This window comes from Pezoporus wallicus, unplaced genomic scaffold (genome assembly GCF_028554395.1).
Source record: "Pezoporus wallicus isolate ANWC-B61680 ecotype Strahan unplaced genomic scaffold, APGP_CSIRO_Pwel_v1 contig_6658, whole genome shotgun sequence".
In the NCBI taxonomy this organism is placed as follows: domain Eukaryota; kingdom Metazoa; phylum Chordata; class Aves; order Psittaciformes; family Psittacidae; genus Pezoporus; species Pezoporus wallicus.
The window spans coordinates 6,876,780-6,896,636 of NW_026642312.1; the positions used below are offsets into that span (position 1 = coordinate 6,876,780).

Below are 19,857 nucleotides of genomic sequence, written 5' to 3' on the forward strand. Positions count from 1 at the left end.
GTAGGTAAAAAGGGAGCAGGGGAAAGCTGTCAGTTCAATGACGCTGGTGCATGCCACACTCCTTGCACAAATAAAAGGGTTTGTATTGAACTCCCCTGAATTTCACAAATATGTACAAAGAGAGTAAAATGCAGAGCCTTTTAAGGTCATCTCCAACCAAATTGAATTGATTAATGAGTAATTTCTTAATGGTTTTACAAGAGCCAGTGAGAAATTATTGTCATAGCGCTAATATCTGCATGTATGTGTATGGATATGCACACAAATTATTTCTACAAACACTGTATCAAGTAACTGTTTGAGAAACCTGCATAAATGCTGACTATTTTTTTGATCAGTGCATCTGAAAAGCCTGTTTGCCAGGTATTTGTCACATCATCAGTGCTCCAAGAGTGATTTTCCTCTCTATAGCAAGGGAGGGACAGGAACCTCTCTCACAAAAGAAATAGAAAACACTGTTGATTTTATTTTCAGTTTAAGTCCACAAAAAAAAAAAAAAAAAAAAAAGGAGAAAAATATATAGCCTGCCTTCCCATTCTTCATTCAGATTTAATAGAAGTCCTTAATGTTTCTACTGGAGTGATGTCTTTTCCCGTTGTGTTTCCTACACCAGTGGGGCTTTTTTCACTAGTTTTTATCTGGAAAACATGTTGGCAAAAAGTGCTAAGTTTGACCATGAAGAGATTTTATTTGTTAATTAGACCTATAAAATCTCCATGAGGACCCAGGGTGAGGTAGGTGGCCCCATCATCCATCAGCTTTCACTGGCAAAGTGAGCTCCACACCTGAACACAGTCCCTGCCGTAAGCTGCACTGTTGAATGGATGTCCTTGTAAGGGCATCCTGGATGCTTGGCTTCATCTGCGTGTGGACATTCATCGAGCAGCACAGCTATGGCAGTCCAGGAGCATAGCTGCAGAGAGCTTTAGTGGAGATTGACTGAATCAATATCCCTATCATTGCTCATGTCAAGGAGTGAACTCCATCATTACTTGTATCAGTGTGCCCCATGGCATGTTAATTTGCACATGACTACTCATAACATGCAGCATATAGTGTGTCTGTGCAGCTACTTTTGTGTAGATACGTTATGAGGACAAGCCTTAGAAATGCAAACAAAAAATATGCCAATATATACACTAGTATATATATATTTAAAATTGAACTCCCTCTTCTTCCATTGCATAAGACCAGCCAGCATGAGCAGCAAACAATGCAATTTTGCTTTTTATAAGTGCAGTGACTAGAAACAAGGATGTAGAAAGAAGAGACCTCTGGTATACAAAGCAGGCATGTTGGCAAAAAATAAATCCTGAGAGGAAGCTTGCATTGCAGGGGCCTGCAGTTTCCCTGGGATCAGGAGAAGGCTGTGTTAGGTGCTCTGCTCCTGTTGACCCTTTCAAGACACTTCAGCAAAAGCTCCTCTTGACTTCAGCAGGAGTTAACCTGTGAGTGAGGGGAATACCCAAGAGAGGTTATGAATTCAGAAAACATGATGAAACTTGTTGGATGCTTTGGAAGTAAAGGGCATTTTTACAAATGGGAGTCATTCTGAGCAGGTCGGGATTCCCCTGCAAACTGTCCTGCTGTTCCTGCTTCATCCTAAACTGCTTGTGTTGCTTCTATGATGATAACTCTATTTTTCTCCTAAATATTTCTCCTATAACAATAATGCTATCTTCTTTTACATTTGCTAATAGCAGTACCACAAACCAGCATCCTGTTTGCCTTCTTTATTGCAGCTGTATACGGGGCAGAAGGCTTTAGGGACTTTCATGCAATAATTCCCAAATCTTTTTCCCGTAAGTATATTGCAAACTCAGCTCACTACAGAGCATTTCTGCCTAGTTCTGACTTCTATAATTTTTGTTTGTGTCATTTCACTTCTCAGTATTGTACTGCATATGCTTTTTTTTTGTAAATTTGTCTGCATACACTACCAAAGAAAGAGCTTCAGCAGTCCGATTTCTTTGTTTCCTTCATATGTATTATTTCAATTTAAGACAAAGTCTACTTCAAAAGCCACATTCTCCAGATCCCTGGCAGGAAAGGATTCTGTAATTGTTTTGTATAAATATATTTACATTCAAATTATTATAATTAAAATTAAAACTATGGGGTGTGAATTATGTAGAATCTGTCATGTGCTCAAGCCAAATAGTTATATTGCTTCCATTCGCCATGGTGAAAACAGCAGTACGGGGTTGTAGTCCACTAAATTTGCAGGATAGCGTAGGTCATTTCTGTTTAGCCAGTCATGCCCCCTTTGTAAAACAGTTTGGTCATTGATTTTTTTTTTTTTCCCCATAGCTCTAAATTACTCCTCTTTTTAGGGCATACATTTTAAAGGAAAATCTGCTATTTATGATGTGCGTTCATTCTGTCTTGCATATGATTTCTGTTAAAATTGCAGTATTTGAAAAATCTTTAAAATGCTGCTTAGATTGGTAAACTTTATAGAATGTGTCCAGTTAGGCAGTGTTAAGAAATGTGAACACCTTTGCACTCATCCTGTTTCCCAGTAGGATTTTGAGTCTGACACTTTTGTCAGTCACATCCATGCAATCCTCCTGGGACACCGGGGAGGTTGTAGGATGTAGCAGAGAATAATTTGCTAACCCTTTCATTTTCAAATGAACGTCAAGGTTTTTCACATCTTGAGGTAATACTGTCCATAACTTAGTTATGCCATTGGTACACCACCACTTATCAATAAGGCTACCATGAAACTACTATTCCACAAAAGGAAAAGCCTTGATCTTTTTTGGGTGAAACACACCTCTCATGCACTCACCTAGGCATTAAAGTAAATGCTCTCCTTTTTCAGATGGGGTGAAGGAAGAGGTTTTTCACAGAAAGGAAACTAAGATTTGGGGCAGTGAAATGAAGAGCTAATTTTTCACCCCAAATTGTAACAATAGAAAAGACGGAAATAACTATAAAGATGATTTATTCTACACAAAACATCAAACAGTCCTGTGGAGAGAAGAGGAATGAATACTGGCATTGACTGATCTGAATCTTGGCCCTTTTCCGTAACACTTAGGTTTGCTGTGATCGTATCAGACCAAATTTACTAATTTACACTATCAAATGTAGTGAAGCTGTGTCAAATTTATACCTGAATTCTTCTAACTTCAAGCAGTTGTCACATATGGGGTTATGACACAAAGGACTTATCCAATAGAGTCAAAACAGTTCTCTCACCCACCTTTGTTGATTTGACTGTTTTTTTTACCAGTAGCTTATGGCTGTAGAGATGCTCTTTTCTCATTCAGTGATCCTAATCCTGCTGTCCTAAAAACACAATTATCACTCCTACAATTTCTTGTAATGCTAGTTCCTGCTCTTAAATTCTTCATTCCATCCTTCCCCACCCTGGTTTCATGATCCCTGCTTGTACTCTTCACTTTCCCATTGTCCTTGTTTGCCCCATAGAACTGCAAGCCAAATATTTCGTTTCAGTACAACCCTCGGGATCTTCCTGCCAAGTGGAGAATGTTGCATTTTCAGTTAATTTTCATCCATTTTCCTTGATGAGTTACTTACTTGCACAATTGTTTTGGACAAATCCTTATAAATTGGATTCATTTAAAGTTCAGTTCCAATAATCCTGAATTGTCAAAGTGAACATTACAAATACAAATCTCTCAAAGTGATCTAAGAACAGACTTGTAATGTTGCTTGGGTTCCCAGTTCCCTGGATGCCTTGTATTTGTCTCACTGATATTCACTGTTCATTTGTTAATGTGTTACAAACTCATCATATTGCCCATGGAAATGTAGTCGTGTTTGTAGCTTTTGTTATTTAGGTATATTGTACATGCTATTTGCAAGTTATCTCCTTTGGTGTGATTGTTTCTTTGCCACCGTATGTATTCTGTGACAAAACTGAGTGGCATCCTCTATTGTTTTTTTCAGCCGGTAATATTAAAATAGAGACTCAGAGTGATGAAGAGAATGGGCGTGCCTGTGAAATGAATGGGGAAGAATGTGCGGAGGATTTACGAATGCTTGATACCTCTGGAGAGAAAATGAATGGCTCACACAATGGCCCAGGCAGCAAGGCTATGTCAGGAGTTGGAGGCATTCGACTTCCTAATGGAAAGCTAAAATGTGATATCTGTGGGATAATTTGCATCGGTCCCAATGTGCTCATGGTTCACAAACGAAGCCACACTGGTAAGGCCTGACATAGTTTTTCCTTTAATTGGCAAGAACTGGCCATATTTTAGGAACTAAGGCTTATTTTCTGTATCATGCACATGTTCCCTCTTGTAAGACAATGGAGCATTGGTAGGCATTTGAAACTCAGTTATTTTGTTATTTTGGACAGCACAGGAATTAAAATTTCTTTCTGACAGAATTCCATCTGTCGGGCTAGAAATTGTATGTTTGGTTTGAAGCTACATGAAAAATCAAATTTAATATTTTTTTTTGATATCTAAGGTATTTTAAAGAATTGCTGAAGAAAAACTCATTTGTGGCTAACTCTGAAATTGATCCAGTTCTCATGTTTCCAACAATGCAACAAAACTCATTATGGATCAGTGATTATGAATTAGAAAAATAAATGTTAAGGGAACTATACTGACAGTAAAAAAGGAGTTAACTTTATGTCAAATGTTCATGAAGTAAAACCAAGAAGTGCCACTAGTCAAATCTGGACTAAAGGTTTTCTTTCCACTGGGACACTAAAAGAGACATGTAAAGATGATGTTCTCCATATGGATGGCTTTTCATTATCAGTTCTTTGAATCTTGTTGCCATAATTTTCTAATTCTAACTAGTCCTAAAGAATGCAAAAAATGAAGAGGCTGATACAAATGAAGAAGTAAAGATGAGGGTCTCATCTTACATGATATAAGCTATCTGAAAATCAGGCTTCCAATATAAAATCTAAGGTCATTCGTAGTCAAAGCAGAACTGAACTGTACTGTTGTGCTACACAAGTTACTTTGAATATAAATAAACAAAGTATTTGGCATTTTTTCATGAACATTCAAATGAGAGGGAATTTTAAAATATTTTTAAGGTGAGAATAACCTGTCAGATGGCTAGATTCCACTGAAATAGTCCAGCTAGTGAACACAAAAATACTTTCTTCCCCTGCATCCTGACAGTCATGCTTAACTGATTTCCCCAGAATGACTAAGGAATGAGATTAGAAGGTTATTTTCAGAGTAATGGAGAGGATCCACAAAAAGACCCTGAGTGTTGTCTGCCCCCTCCAGTGCTGTCTGCTGTAACTGTGGCTGTTCAAGCTCTGGAAGGGTGTGATGTGTTAGTGTAACATGGGTTAGCCATGCTCAGAAGCTGTGCTGGTGATAGCAATGGTGTTACATTGCCTACTTCAAAGTACTCTTCAATTTAATATGATAAATCCCTCTGTCAGGGAAGAGCAGATAATTATCTTTATTGGAAAAGCCACATGTAGTTCCCAGAAGAGAGGCTGCAGCATACTTCCTAGATATAATAAAGTGCTTGTTGGTCTATTGTTTCCCTTTTTTTTTAATTTAATATTAATATTATCCTTTAAAAGTTGGTAAATGCATATGGAAAATGACTTGGACATGAGGCCTTTTAAACAGACCCATAGGCTTGATGAGGATGCTGTAGCAGTTGAAATAAAATGTTGCAAATTAAAATGCATTTAGAGGTAGAAGTTTTTGTGCTTGTTTAAGAAGGCTTTTGTTTAATTAAAAGTATGCTGTTGCATTTGGAGGAGCTGTTTTGAGTCCCTGTGGATCAAAGGCAGCGTTTGCACTAGGGCTGAATGGCCATTGTGGGGCATACCTGATTTTAGGGAAGCAGTGGGCAGAGCTGCCTTTGCTTCTAGTGCACTGACTGGTACCTGGCACGCTGAGTCTTCGGAGGATGAGCTGGGCTGCCTGTCCCCCATGACAGCATCACCAGGGGCCACCTCATTGGTTTCCCTGGCATAGACCTCCAGATGCCCCGTGTTAGAGGGGTTCATATGCCTGCCAAGGGTGATCAGGATGCTGCCACACAACAGCTGTCTCTCTAAGAATTCTCCACCCATTGCAGAGCCCTCCCCTTGCCAATGGGACCTTCTTTTTAATCAAAGAACATTGTTAAAGCCCATAATGAAAGCACCCCATGAGGTGCACTTTGCTCAGCAGGATCCCCTTCTTTTACACTCAATAAAACCAAAGAGTGTGAAGTTTCACCCCAGAGTCATACCATGGAAAGAAAGCCTTTGCTTTCCCTCCAGCCTTGTCGTCAGCTGCTCTCCTGAGAAGCCTCTTAGGCATTTTTTCAGGGCCTGGCAAGGGAGTGGAGGCTCAGAGCTGGTAGTTTAAATTAAAGGGATGTCATGGGGAAACTGTGGTGACTGCTTTTCCTTTCAGCTGCACTGTGAAAATTAAAGTAGATATGGGATATACTATTACAGACCTTTAACTGACTATGCCAAAGCCCATTTCAATACATGCCTGGTGAAGGAATAAGCCTCACAAATGAATTACTTTGCTGCTAATTCATGTAAAACCTGCATATACAGTGAGGCTTCCTTAAATAAATATTTGATAAGTGAACAAAACTCTAGCATGCTAAAGTGCCAAAATAAAATGACTTCCTGACCTGATAAAAAGCATAATTACTTTAAATGAATACACCTGCCAAGTGCAGATACGCAGAACAGCACCTGATATTTCTGTCCCCTCCTGTCTGCTAGCAGCTGTACAGCACTGACTGCTACCTGTTGTTCCCATCTGTGGAGCAAATCCCACTCACAGATGCCCAGCTCTTCTCACTCGCCTTCCCTGAGGCTTTCAGTACATTGATTTTCTCCAGCTTGCTGCTATCTTGCTTGGTGTTTAGGAAAAAGACTATCTAGAAAGGACAGAGAAATCCCCTTCTGCTCCTTGGTGCTGAGACCTCAGGGTATTGATTCAGGCTTCGCTAGCTCATTGTGCACATATGTATGTGCATGGTGTGCTTATGTATATGTGCATATATAGGTGTGTGTGCACAGGTATATATAGTCCCTCCTTACATGTGCAGATCTTTAACTTAAGTAAGTCACCAATTAGTTCACTTATGTCTTGTTAGCTGGGTCTGAATGCCTCCAGTTTATTTAGAAAACTAATGCCCAAACAAAACAAAACAAAGAGAAAAGAGCTATACATGTCTCTGAGTTTTGGATGACTTTGTCATTATGTTGTTTAAGAAATAATAAATATTTCAATTAAGAGGATCAATATTCTTCACTGAATAAGTAGCTCAGGGCCCATGCTGCCACTAAGGCTTGCAAATCACTCCAATGGTGGTTGGTTCAGTTCAAGGCTCCCATTGCAAATTTTGCTTCTTGGCCCATATTAGTCCATAGTTACTCAACGTGTGGTGAAATTGGCCCAGGATAGGTTGCTCAGAACTGGCAACAAAATAGCACACAAAGCTGATTGTTTAAATAAAAGATGCATAACATTTTTTCTTCCCATCCTTCCCATTTTGGGAGGGTAGTGCCGCAACCAGTAATTTTCCACCAGTGACCATCTCCATCCTAGTAGGGCTAGGAGCTTTCCTGGTCTCACAAGCCAGGCTTTTCCCACCCAGGTAGATGCAGCATGGACAGCCAAGGGCCAGTCAATCTACACATAGTTTCAGGATCTTGCAGTGTTTGTGTCATTTTCCTTGCACAGCAATGTACGTGCAGGTTCTCTTGCATTTGATCCATTACAGAACTGTATGTTCTGTAGAAATATTTGAAATGCAGCAGTCTCATTTGAAATGCTCCATCCACCTGTCTTCTCCACACAGTGCAAGATTTCACCCCGTAATAGCAAAAGCTATAGGCTGGAGATAGATTTCAGTGTTACTTTGCTTTACATTTCATTCCTGGAGTACTTCTACGATCCTTGTTTTCTCCTTGTACGCTCCTCTGAGTAAAAATAACAGAAATGAATGCTCAAAAAGCTCTTTAGTAAGAAGTAACCATTTCTTCTGAATTTGTGTCCTCCATGACAAACTGACTTCTTCAATACTGTTTCAGTCCATTTCTGAAAAATACCTTCCACACTGAGTAATTGGCTCAAAGAATGAGTGGTAAAGCAGACAATCTCTTACCCATTTTCTTTTTCCCCTAACAACTACTGCGCATGGCTTATGAAGTACACTGCAAAATCTATAAGGCTCATTCTGGCATTTCTGTGGACCACCCCAGTTGAACCAGTTGCACCTATAGTTTAGGTGAATACAGCTACTTGATGGACAAAGAAAGTGAGCTCATTTGGCTTGACAGGGGCTATGCTGACCTACTTGCAGCTATTTGACCAATGGTAATATCTTGCTATAAAGCAGATTACTTTTATTGTTTGCTGAATGCTAAATCTACCAGCCCTGATGGTTGAGTTTACAGATTTTTGGGTTATTACTGTGCTGCTGTCTAATTGATTTTCAGCTGTTCTACTGCATTACCCAAAAATCAGAAATTATCATGCTGCATATATATCATGTATGGACATGCAAGTTGGTCCTAGGTGTGCAAAATAATACATGATAGTTAAGTGAGTGAGAGAAAGAAACTGTTTAACTTGTATTTATTTTTATATATATTTTAACTTCAGCACTAAAATTTTAAATTCAATATTACTGTTATATAAAGGAAATCAAAACTAAGAATAGGTCATCTTTGGGCTATTTCTATTACCAATAGTGTGTCGTAATTACTAGAGCAGATTACATTTATGCCTAAGAGAAACAGAATTCAGCAAATGAGTTTCAAATTTGACTAAGTTGACTAATTTGACTTAGTTGAGGGCTACAGAGAAATGTGCATGCAGGAGCAGTTCCTGCTGATACAATACTCCCATATATAAATTTTCCTTTACTCCTACCTGGTACAACTGGAAACATATTTTATTTCTCCCAGACTTAAGAAAAGGCTTCAAAAGTCTTAAATTTAAAAAAAAAAAAAAAATAGCTAAGTGAATAAATGAACATACTGATTTTAAACAGCACTAAAAAGCAAGCAACTGCCATACTAGTTTTTGCAAAGGCTAGTTGATTCACATCCTTAATAGCAGGCACCAGTTTAGACAAATCAAGGCTGTGTCTCCAAGTTTTATCCCGTGTCCGTTCAAACTATAGACCAGCAGAGGCCATTTGTGCAGCTCCTCTGCTCATACCTGGCCTAGAAGGGTTGGGACTTCAGCATGGAAGTACAGAGCTTCCTTCGTACTGTCTTAACTTATGTGATTTTACTCTCTCTCTTTCTTTCTCTGTCTCCTTCCTGATTTGGCTGCTTAGGGACAGACAGGTAATGGAGAAGAAATTGAAAGGGAAAATACAGGGAAAATGTAAATGAAAAGAAGTTATTATAACTGTTATAATGAAGTGCCTTTCATTTAAATATAAGAATGTAACGCTGAAATGAACTTGTGATCCTGAAATGCATTTTTAATGAGTTTCCTTTTTATTTTGCTGCTTCAGTGGCATATTTTAAAGACCCTTTGAAAAAAGCCACATTAAAAACCCCACCAAATGCCACAACATGCAAAATTGGATATTGGTTTATTCCAAAACTGCTGATCAGGAAGAGTGGCTCTTCAACACAAAATGTTGCAGTCACTTTATTTAAATGAGTTTGAATTTGCATTGTGATGTGCCATTCTGATTTAGAAAAAAAAAATTAGATTTTCAGATCAAATTGACCCAGCCAGTGAAGCATTAAGAAACTGGCAGGTTTAGTCTGAAAGCCTCATGTTATATCAAACCTGCAGCCGGTGGAAGTCACAGAGCAGCAGTGAGAAAACAACTTTCTCACTGAAATCTTTCTCTTGTTACTGCTAAGATTTTTTGTTCTCACATATTTTATCCTTCTCTCTGTAGGAGAGCGCCCTTTCCAGTGCAATCAGTGCGGAGCCTCCTTTACGCAGAAGGGCAACCTTCTGCGCCACATAAAGTTGCATTCTGGTGAAAAGCCCTTCAAGTGTCACCTGTGTAACTACGCCTGCCGTCGCAGGGATGCCCTTACGGGACACCTGAGGACTCACTCGGGTAAGTGAAGGTGTAGGACCATCCAGGGGCACTCATCACTGTACCCATTGAGAAGATGGAGGCATTTGTGACCCCCAAGACTGAAAGGTCTTCTCACCCTGGGGAGGCGAATAGCCCCATGTTGGGGTTAACCAAGCTGTGAGCTGGCCACAGTGTTTTAGCAGCAAAGAAATGACTAAACACATCTCATTCTCATGGTCATGTTTCTTTTCCCATACTTCTTAGCTGATTAAAAGTTTCTGTATTTGGGTTTCATCTTACAAGTCTCATGTGAGTAATCCATTTCATGGAACTACGAACATGAATTAAAACTGGTGGACTGGTTTAGGGTTTGGATGGCATTTATCAGCATATAGAGATAATGTAAATTCTAAACAGAGTAGGTTTCAAGTCACAGTCTCAAAAACCTCCAGTCTGGTAGTCATTCTCGACCTAAGGAGTAAATACCACCTACAGCATTTAGCAGCAGTTATTTGTTACACCTTGTTATTGCAACTACTTTGAAAGAGAAAGAGCGGGGAGGAGGGAGAGGGTGGGAGAGAGAAAGATAATAATCTTCAAAAAGAGAGGACTCTCAAGAGTTTTTCAGTGTTCTATCTCAACAGTATATTGAATAAATATTTTTTAACAGCTGCACTTTTCCGTTACCATGGACCTTTCATTGTTTGACAGAAGCCATAGTCAAACCCTTCTGTGAAGTAAAACCAATTTAGCGCCTTCAAAGTGCCTTTAAAAGCAGAGTGTTGTCTCATCTAGTTTCCCAAGCTAAGCTGGAAATGCAAATTGGTATTTGGATAGACCTCCAAAACACAATGCTGGAACTGACACTGGTAACTTTACTTGTGAAATTGACTTCGGGACTAAGTTCTGTGTATCAGAAGGGAAGCTCTCACAGTGACATTTCTGTGTTACACAAAACTAAGGAAATTCTCTACACGTTAAATTAGAGCACACATTAAATAATAAGATCCCTAGTGTTGGTCCCAGATATCCAAAATAATTTCCACTTCTCCTGTCCAGCCCTGACCCAACTCAGGAAATCGTATCTTTTAAAATACTACTTTGCCTCTCTCCTTACTGTTACTGATTTTCATCGCTGCACAATTTTAAACATAATCTTTCATACATGAAATTACACCTAGACACTATCGGCAAATTGAAGATTCGGTAGCTAAAGAGACAATGCATGAACTATAGATTGTGATTAGTTCTTGCAATTGACAAATTGATATCAATACATTATAAAACAACTTGAATGTCTGAGTCTGATTTAAACTTGAGAATTTGTAAATGGAATTCGAAAGTTAAGCTGTGTAACCACCTAAAACTGTGGAAGCACATATAAGGTGACAGTCTTGTCATGCTAAGACAGAAAATTCAGGTCCACAAGTCTATGAAACTGTATTGTTACTGTGAAATTCCTGTAACTACCTACATCTGGATTGGTGTAGTACAGAAAATGTTTTGTCATGCCATCTCTCTTGAATTTCCAGAAGCAGAAATCTAACATTGTCCTAAAAGGGCTGAGCTGATTGTGGTTACGTCAGAATTGACCTCCAGTCATGGGCAGGTGTCTCTACCTATGCTATCAGTTCCCCAACGGCAGTCTCTGTGGGAGCTAGGCACTACAGCAACTATACTCAGACTTCTGAAGGTGTCTCAGTTTCTAATTTGTGCAGATGCCATTTTTGAAGGTTTAATGTCTCAGTCTTTATCTGATGTGAATCATCTAAAATCAGCTTGCAGTACCCACAGAAATGGTCTGTTGATATGAAGATAATCAGCTAGTTTTCCATTAGTTTGGGTTTAAGTTTTTAAGTTTTGGGTTGTTCGTTTTTTTTTTTAACAAAATCTTCCTTCAGTTCATCACAGCATGGGGTTTATTTTTGGGATGGTTTTCTTTTTCCTGTTCTTCTTACCATTATTAGTAGACTGTTGAATACTTCATCTGAATCCCTCCATTGATTGTGTTTTCTGCAGTTGGCAAACCTCATAAATGTGGATACTGTGGTCGCAGCTATAAGCAGCGCAGTTCTTTGGAAGAACATAAAGAACGCTGTCATAACTACCTGCAAACCATGAATATCTCAAGCAGCCTCTATTCAGGTAATGAACGTGTCCATTTGGGTGTTAACTCTTCCCTGTCATGTACGCAGAAAAAGGAGTGCAAAAAGAACAGTAGTACTATTTGCGGCATCATTTGCATTGGGGAGGCACACACGCACCCCATATGTATAATATTGCATTTGGATTTATTCTATATTTGATAAATATTTGGCTGTTGTCTTGTTTTGTTTACCTCAAACAAAAAGCCAAAGTAAAACTCGGGTGTGTAGCAAAACACTTGCAAGACATGGAAAATATCAGTTCACCATCGTCAGTATGACCACATCATCTCACCACCTTTCTCTTTTGCCCCGAGTCCTGTATTGCAGTACTCCTGTGGATGTATTCTTAATAAAGGCTTAATATCAGTGTTCTGGGTAGGGCTGGAGAAGCTTCCACACTGCACATCTTCTGCCCTTCCCAGGCACACCTTAAAGGGCTTACTTAACCACTGGTACCAGCTCATCTAATAAGGATGAGCCATCTATCTCTGATCTCACTTTTCCAAGCATGAGGACATGAAGCCAGAGGCATTTAATATAGTTTGTCTGTCTGAGACAATCCAGAAAGGCTAATATATTGACAGATTTCTTCCCAACCTCCTTTTTAAAAGAAAACTGGGTGATGTGATGAATTGTTGTGCTTCTCTGAGAGATCAGCCTTATGATGAAGGTAAAGTCCATTTCTTGAAGAGCATCCAATCTAAAACTATGCCGAGAAATACAGCAAGCAGGTATTGGGATTTGGATTGGTTTTTAACAAAGGTCCTAAAGTTCTATCTGGGATTGATTGCAGTAAATAACCATACAAAATCCCCTTGCATGTGTAGTTTTAGATAGAGAGAATATAAGATCCATCTTCCGTGGTGGAGTTTCAGCCCACCCAGTAAGTTACACTTCTTGCATACCCTTCTCATCTTGTCTGTATATGCTATTTGGCTTTTCAAATTATGAAAATGAAAGGTTGCTTCTGACCTATTTGCAATAATGACTCATTTAATATTTTATATCTGGACAGAACCTGAATATGTTTTTACATGCTATCAAATAATGTAAAGTATATGCACATAATGATAGCAGCAAATACAGATGAGATACTTCTAGCAAACAGCATGTTAGAGCAACACCCCTTCTAATTTTATTGAGGGGCTGGAGAATGTATGTATAAATAGAAAAGCTCAACATAATACACAGTAGGCGACAATACTTATTCCTCAAAAAGGTGATAGGATTTAGAAGCAAATGTTCTGTGTTGGTATTTGAATTTTCAGTGTCTGGCACATGGATTTGAATGCCTGCACACAGAACATGAAAATCTGTGTGAATGAGTAGCTGAACTACTACTAAAGTGTTAGTAAGCAAAAATGCCCAGATGAAACCGATGTCAGGAATCATAAACTTCGATAAGGAATAATAACATTTTAGAGATGGACTTTTGTTTATAGCGAATCATGACAGGAGAGTTTACACTGACTTAAAACTAATATCTCAGTGGGATGAAAACTTGTGGAATTCATGAGTGCTTTGGAAGAATTACTTTTTCCTTGCATATATTGAAAGTATTATATAAACCCATATTTAATATAATAAGAGTGCTTTTTCAAATTAGGAAAATAGAGGATTAGCTTCAGGGTTTAGACCTTACATCCAGCCAAAAACTTCACTCTTAAATGAACTGAGTTCTCAGAACTAATAAATCAACCTTTGTGTATCTAAAAGAGGAAACTTTCCTGCATTTTTCCTAGTATTTTTCATTCTAATCTCTTCTACTTCATTGCAAACATAACATTTTACCATTTTGCCATTTTTCATTATTTCCCTTATAAACTCAAAGATGAAAATGTACAAGTGAAACAGTTGAGAATGAGTGGGTGTCTTTCTGGGATTTTTAGTGCATTCTACATTACATCTAGAAAACCAAATAGCTGTACTACCACTGTTCTAAGAATATTTCAGGGTGTGATATAGAGGTATTAGAGTCAAAATTCAGGCCCTTCAGACTCAAAAAAGTTTATACAAAAATCTGCTAGAACATCGGATTTGATATTCTGCTAGATTGGGATTGCTTTGTACAGCATTTTTAAAATACTTTGTGCAGTGTACCTAGAAAAATTATCAGTTGAAAGAACCTGAACTGGTAGAAGCTTTTCATCAGCTTGTAAATCTAAGAAATAGAATTGATATATTATAAAGTACTTCAGTAAGGGAAAGATCCAGCAAAGAGAGTAAGGAGGGGAGCAAGAGATTATTTGCATTTTAACTCTTGTTTGCTTTGTTTAAGATAGGAGGTTCAGCATGAAATTAGGAACCTGCTGAATTTAATTGCAAAATTCTTATTTTAGAGGACTAGAACCTCACTGTCTATGTGAAGTTCTTCTCTTATGGGTATTATTTGGAGTTTTGCATTTGAGTTGAATGGAAGTGTGCTGAAGTCTTACCAGGCCTATATAAAATAACAGAAGACACGGTTTACGAAGTTTAAAAAGGGTCAATTACAATTTTTCAGTCACTTGTGGATTTTTGTTTGAAAATATAAAATGATATCTTTTTCAGTTCATAGACACCAAATTACAGAAAAATAGTTATCGGGTTGGTAACAAATTTCAGGGGGGCTCAGTTGCAAAGGCTTGAAATTAGTATGTCATTTTTACTTTTCCGTATAGCAGGTTTTAAAGTTTGAGACTTGAATACATAACTTACCCTCTCTCAAATTGATTAGAAATTGAATGTTATTATATCCTAAACAGATATTTCCTGATAATTTCTACTTTTAGCTAGCAATTTGATCATTTGTTTCCCTGTTGAACAAGCTGGTTTAGAACATTCTCTGTCTCTTCCTGAAGTGGTATCTGGAAGCCTAAGCCAGCACAAGATGCTGGCATGTGCTTGTTCAATGATGACAAGGCACCACCGATGCCCTTTACCCTTCTTCAACTTCATGATCAAATTCTGCTCATAACTTACATTTGTCACAGTCTTCAGTATCTTATGGGGTTGGGGCATAATTCCGTGAGACTTACTGTCACTGTCACTGCAGTATGTGTTTACTGCAGCAGGGACTCAAGAATCACTTGTGTGCTCTTCAGTTTGGTGTTGTAGAGTGTTGTCGTCTGGGACACTTCACCTGCTCCTTCTAATTATCCACCAGACCCTGATTTCACATCTTTCAGGAGCAATGAAACTTTCACAATCATCCTTTTATGGTAGTGGTATATTGCCAAAATAATACCGCATAGGAACAGCATGTTCTCCACTATTGAGAAACACCCAGGTGCCAGAGTAATGGATTCTGTGAGCTGGTAAACTCAGTGATAAAACAAACTCTCAGTAGGCACAGAAGGCAAAAGGGAGCAGAGTGGTACACCTAATTGAAACAGCTTGCAGAATCGAAGTCTAAAAGTCATCTTTTGCATCTCCCTTTAATAGCAGCTAACTAGTTCAGGAAAAATACCTGTATCCTAGTATCAGGTAAAAGTAAAATTAATTCCTTTCTCTCCTGTCTCTGACCTCTCTTGCCAACTCGTCCCTCCCCTCTTCCCCCAAAACAGAAACAACACAAAACCAAACAAAATAAGTTTATCAGTTGTGTTGTGATCTTGCTGCATGGCATTTTTCCTTTAGATGTTGGAAGTCAGAAATACCTTTCCATCATAGTCATTGCTTTGACAATGCATTTTCATATGTCCCTTCCCTTTCTGCAGGAAAGTACTGAAGTAAAGCACAGTGAAAGTGAAATAGTCTCCTTTTCTTTGAGCCTTACAGCTGAGCTCCTTTCTAATTCATTAGTGTCACAGCAGCAGCAGGAGGTTGGGAAACAGGTTTGAGTATTGGATATCAGTGCTCCCCTAGATATGTGACTTGAGCAACTTAAATTGCCATTTAAAGTCTAAAATTGCATCAGTGAAGTATAGAAATATTTACCAAAGAAAAAGAAGAGGGTTGGGAGAAGAGCTGGTGTAGCTTGCAAATGAATCTTCTGCGAGAAGTTTGTCCCTTTTCTTGCTGAAAAAGTGATGATTATACAGGCAGTTCCACTGAGAAAGGTGCAGAGGGATGGTGGGGGTGAGAGCAGGATGAAAAGATTAACTCCTTTATGTCCAGTATAATGTTAGGACCTCATTTATTCACAGAAATGCAGAGTGCTCTAGAACAAGGGTGAAGGGTGAATTGCCTACAGGCAGATGCCTTGCAGTTGCAATCTCATTTTTGTATCCTAAAGGAAGGAAACATGAACATGTACATAGATTGATCAGCATGAGGGACTTTGTTAACAAGAGTCAGAATCATTCTGTGTCTGCGATGGTGAGCTTCTCCTTCCAGTTGGTTGTGAGCTTAAAGACATTAGCTGAGAAACATTAACCTGAAGACAAAAGTTCCATTAAAATGGAACAAGCATGCCTAACCCTTCTGATGTCATTTGATTTCAGTCATAAAAGAGGATACTAACCAGAGTGAAATGGCTGAAGACCTGTGCAAGATAGGGTCAGAAAGATCCCTCGTGCTGGATAGACTAGCAAGTAACGTCGCCAGACGTAAGAGCTCTATGCCTCAGAAATTTGTTGGTAAGAGTTAAACGTTTGCTGTCTCCTAAAAAATAAAACAAAACCAAAAGCCATCTCACAAGATTTTAACTTTTGCGTTATGATTTTAATTTTACTTGTTTTACTAAGTTAGCTGTATCTATAGAAGCAAATACAGAGATGTGTTGGGGTAAGAAAAAACAAACCAGACCAAATCAAATCAACCAAACTTCTCCAGCATACATTTCTGCATGTTTAATTTTGCACATCTGGAGATTGGTTTTAACTCTGTTTTCCCAACTTTTTCTAATGCTTATGAACCAGATCGCTACAATATCTGGACAGGTTCCTGAAGCTGCCTTAAAAAGCTGCAGATAGGAATAGATGTTTCCTATTGGGAAAGCATTTGACCACACTTTCAGGGTCATTTTATTAACAATTTGGATGACATTCAGATCTGGGCATATTGGTGTACAGTACATAGGCTGGATAATATTATTCATCCCTTCATAAAGTCTGTATACTTTACTTTTACAGCCCAAAATAATCATGGAAACAAATAAAACCAGGTCTGAGAATAATACCTGAAAGACCTTTGGGTACATTCTATAAATATTGCAAAAACTTCATGGCCTTTTTACACATAGTAGTTTTTGTCTTAACAGTGAAAAAAAAAAGGAGGCTACACATACATTGTTCTGTTCCGTAAGTCTGTACCAAATAGTGGTCACATGAGTTTTGTGTAACACACAGACTGTATTTTGTCAGCTATGTAGAGTTAGTCTTACATAAATAAAAACATGGGAGATCAGAGGACAGTATCTACTCATATCTAGTCAGATTCTTTTATAATTCTCTGCTTGTTCATTTATAATATTCTATAGGAGACAATTAGAGAAAACTGAATTTTTTGAAACAAAAGACATGTGAAGAAGGTCTTCAGTCAAAAGTCAAGGCCAAAAAAGACTAGTGTATGGAACAGAAATTCCAAATAAACCTTCTTAAATGAGAACACAAGGATGAAAGGAAAATTAATATTTCTGAGACAAGGAAAGGGGATGTTGCACATCAGGAGGTGCAACAGAAGGTTTGAAATGAAAGTCCAAGATTTTTAAAGTCGAAAGGCAACAACTGCAGGAGGTAGTCAAGGATAAGAAATGCTTATGCTTCTTAAAGGACTTAAGTTGTTGTAGAGGTAGTTGCCAAAAATATATCAGCTACATGAGGCAAACCTGATTCATTTAGACACCCTAGTACCTGATTGCATTAGGCAAAATACTAGTTCTATGACAGCTCCAGAAAGAAGTATTAAAATTTAAAAGGTGCTAGCAAGTATCTTATATGCGATGTATCTGTGGGTGTGGACTAGCTTTTTTGTTCTCCTTTTCTCGCTTCAGCCTGAGAAACAGTAAAGACAGCCAGTTTAACTACGAGTTTTAGGAGGGCAGAGTTTCCTGTCAGTTATTCAGGGTGCGGTGTAGGAAGACAACCTACTGGCAGCAGATATTTATGGAAATTTGCTAAACTTCAAAAGGATGAACTCTTCTGACAAGAAAATGCCCCCAGATCCTTTCCTTTCCAATCCTCACCTGCTGCTTCTTGTAATAGGTACATTCCTGATTAATACAAGGCTGGGCTGGATAGTCAGGAGAGCTTTTGTGTAATAAAATATGTTTATTGCTCCTGTACATCACTGTGTCATCCCAAATCCCATGTTGAATTCCAGGGAGAAGGAGCAAATGGCACCCTTTGCATAAGGGAAAGATGATCTGCTGCTTCTCTCTTTTTTCTTAAGGCTAAATCATTACCTTTCAAAACTGAGATTGTTCACCAGATTAAGCCAGTTATCTGTAAAATTCTCTACGTATTCCAAACTGGAGTAGCTCCCAGACCCGAAAGCAGAATTGTGCCATCCAAACCAGAGAGTGAGAACTGGTGGTGAGGTTAACACATACTTATCATGTGGAAACAAAAGGCAGTAAAAAGAGGTTAAAAGAAAGAAAGAAAAAAGAATGCACTGAGTGAATTTTTACAGTTTGGTACCTACTGCAGAACCATGAGCAGTGCAAAGCTTGAAGTGCATCAAACCTTTAGCAGTTTAATTTACTTACGCTCTAATAACCACAGAAATGAACTATTATTTTTAATGAGTACAAGTATTACCTGCATTGCCCAGATATAGAAATGACACCTGCCTACCTCAAGTTTGTCTCTGCTTCAGACACTGCTTGGAAACGATTTCTCTTATGAGCACTTAATCCTCTTAGTCCAACCACCGACTAGTTAAGCTACATAAAGCAAAGACTACCCAAGAAACAGCTATTAAAATCATGCCTTCTGGATGCCCAAAATTTTGTGTATAATGAAGACCAGTCTCACTTCTCAGGGGTATACAGTGCCCATGAAATATAAATTATTTTGATCTCATTTTTAACTCCTTGAGTCAAGGGTATACATTTGTATTAGCAGGTTTTCTATATTTAATTCAAGAGTCTTTCACAATGCCTAGTTTGAATCTTAAGCCTCAAACTCTGCCTGAAGACTATAGCAATAGAAAGAGTAAATCTGGAAGAAAAAAAGAATGCACCCCCATAGAGGGGTGCTCACATTGACAGAATAATAGGGAAAGGAAACAAGAGGAAGTAGAAGATTGTGCAGCACACCTAGAAGGTGTCTGTACCCTACATCCCTTGTAGGAACTTGCGAAATGCTCAGTGTTTCTTTCTCTACTTGCAGAGCATGAACAAACTAGTATGAAACCATATCTTGTGGGAAATGTAGACAGCAGGAATTTCTACACTTCAGCCCCATCATTGCAATAGAGTCATGCTAGATGCTTTCCAAGCTCTTCACTGACTTTTAATAGTGAATTTGACTAGAATCTGGGTGGGTAATTCTTGTTAACTTAATTTGCAGATTTTTTAGTAAAGTTTATGTGCTTCTATTAGCATTTATTTTAGACAAATTAGGACTTTCCAAGGCCAGCAATATCATTCTGATTAGGAAATGGTGACAGCCCCTCATAGAGATGTTTGTGGCTTTCAGTGGATTTCCCAAGATCTGAAGAGCTAGAAAATCCATCCAGACTGTAAACAAACTGGTATTGATAGTTCTTATGACCCAGTGAGAATTTTTTTTATCCCTTTGCATTTGGATAAATTTATTAGGGGCCTGAAAAGAACACTGATGTTTTGCACCATTTGAGAAGACTG

General features: G+C 38.4%; 1 protein-coding gene across 18 annotated transcripts in view; it reads left to right on the plus strand.

Annotated features, from left to right (window-relative positions):
* IKZF1 (IKAROS family zinc finger 1) overlaps positions 1 to 19,857 on the plus strand; it is a 102,588-nt gene that overhangs the window by 80,196 nt on the left and 2,535 nt on the right. For 10 of the 18 annotated variants that reach the window (XM_057428864.1, XM_057428858.1, XM_057428860.1 and 7 more), the window contains 5 exons: positions 1,743 to 1,802; positions 3,922 to 4,182; positions 9,853 to 10,020; positions 12,001 to 12,126; positions 16,553 to 16,687. In XM_057428864.1, the coding sequence (XP_057284847.1) occupies positions 1,743 to 1,802; positions 3,922 to 4,182; positions 9,853 to 10,020; positions 12,001 to 12,126; positions 16,553 to 16,687 (750 nt within the window). The remainder of the gene's footprint in view (positions 1 to 1,742; positions 1,803 to 3,921; positions 4,183 to 9,852; positions 10,021 to 12,000; positions 12,127 to 16,552; positions 16,688 to 19,857) is intronic. The other 8 variants (XM_057428866.1, XM_057428869.1, XM_057428868.1 and 5 more) reach the window with 8 other exon arrangements.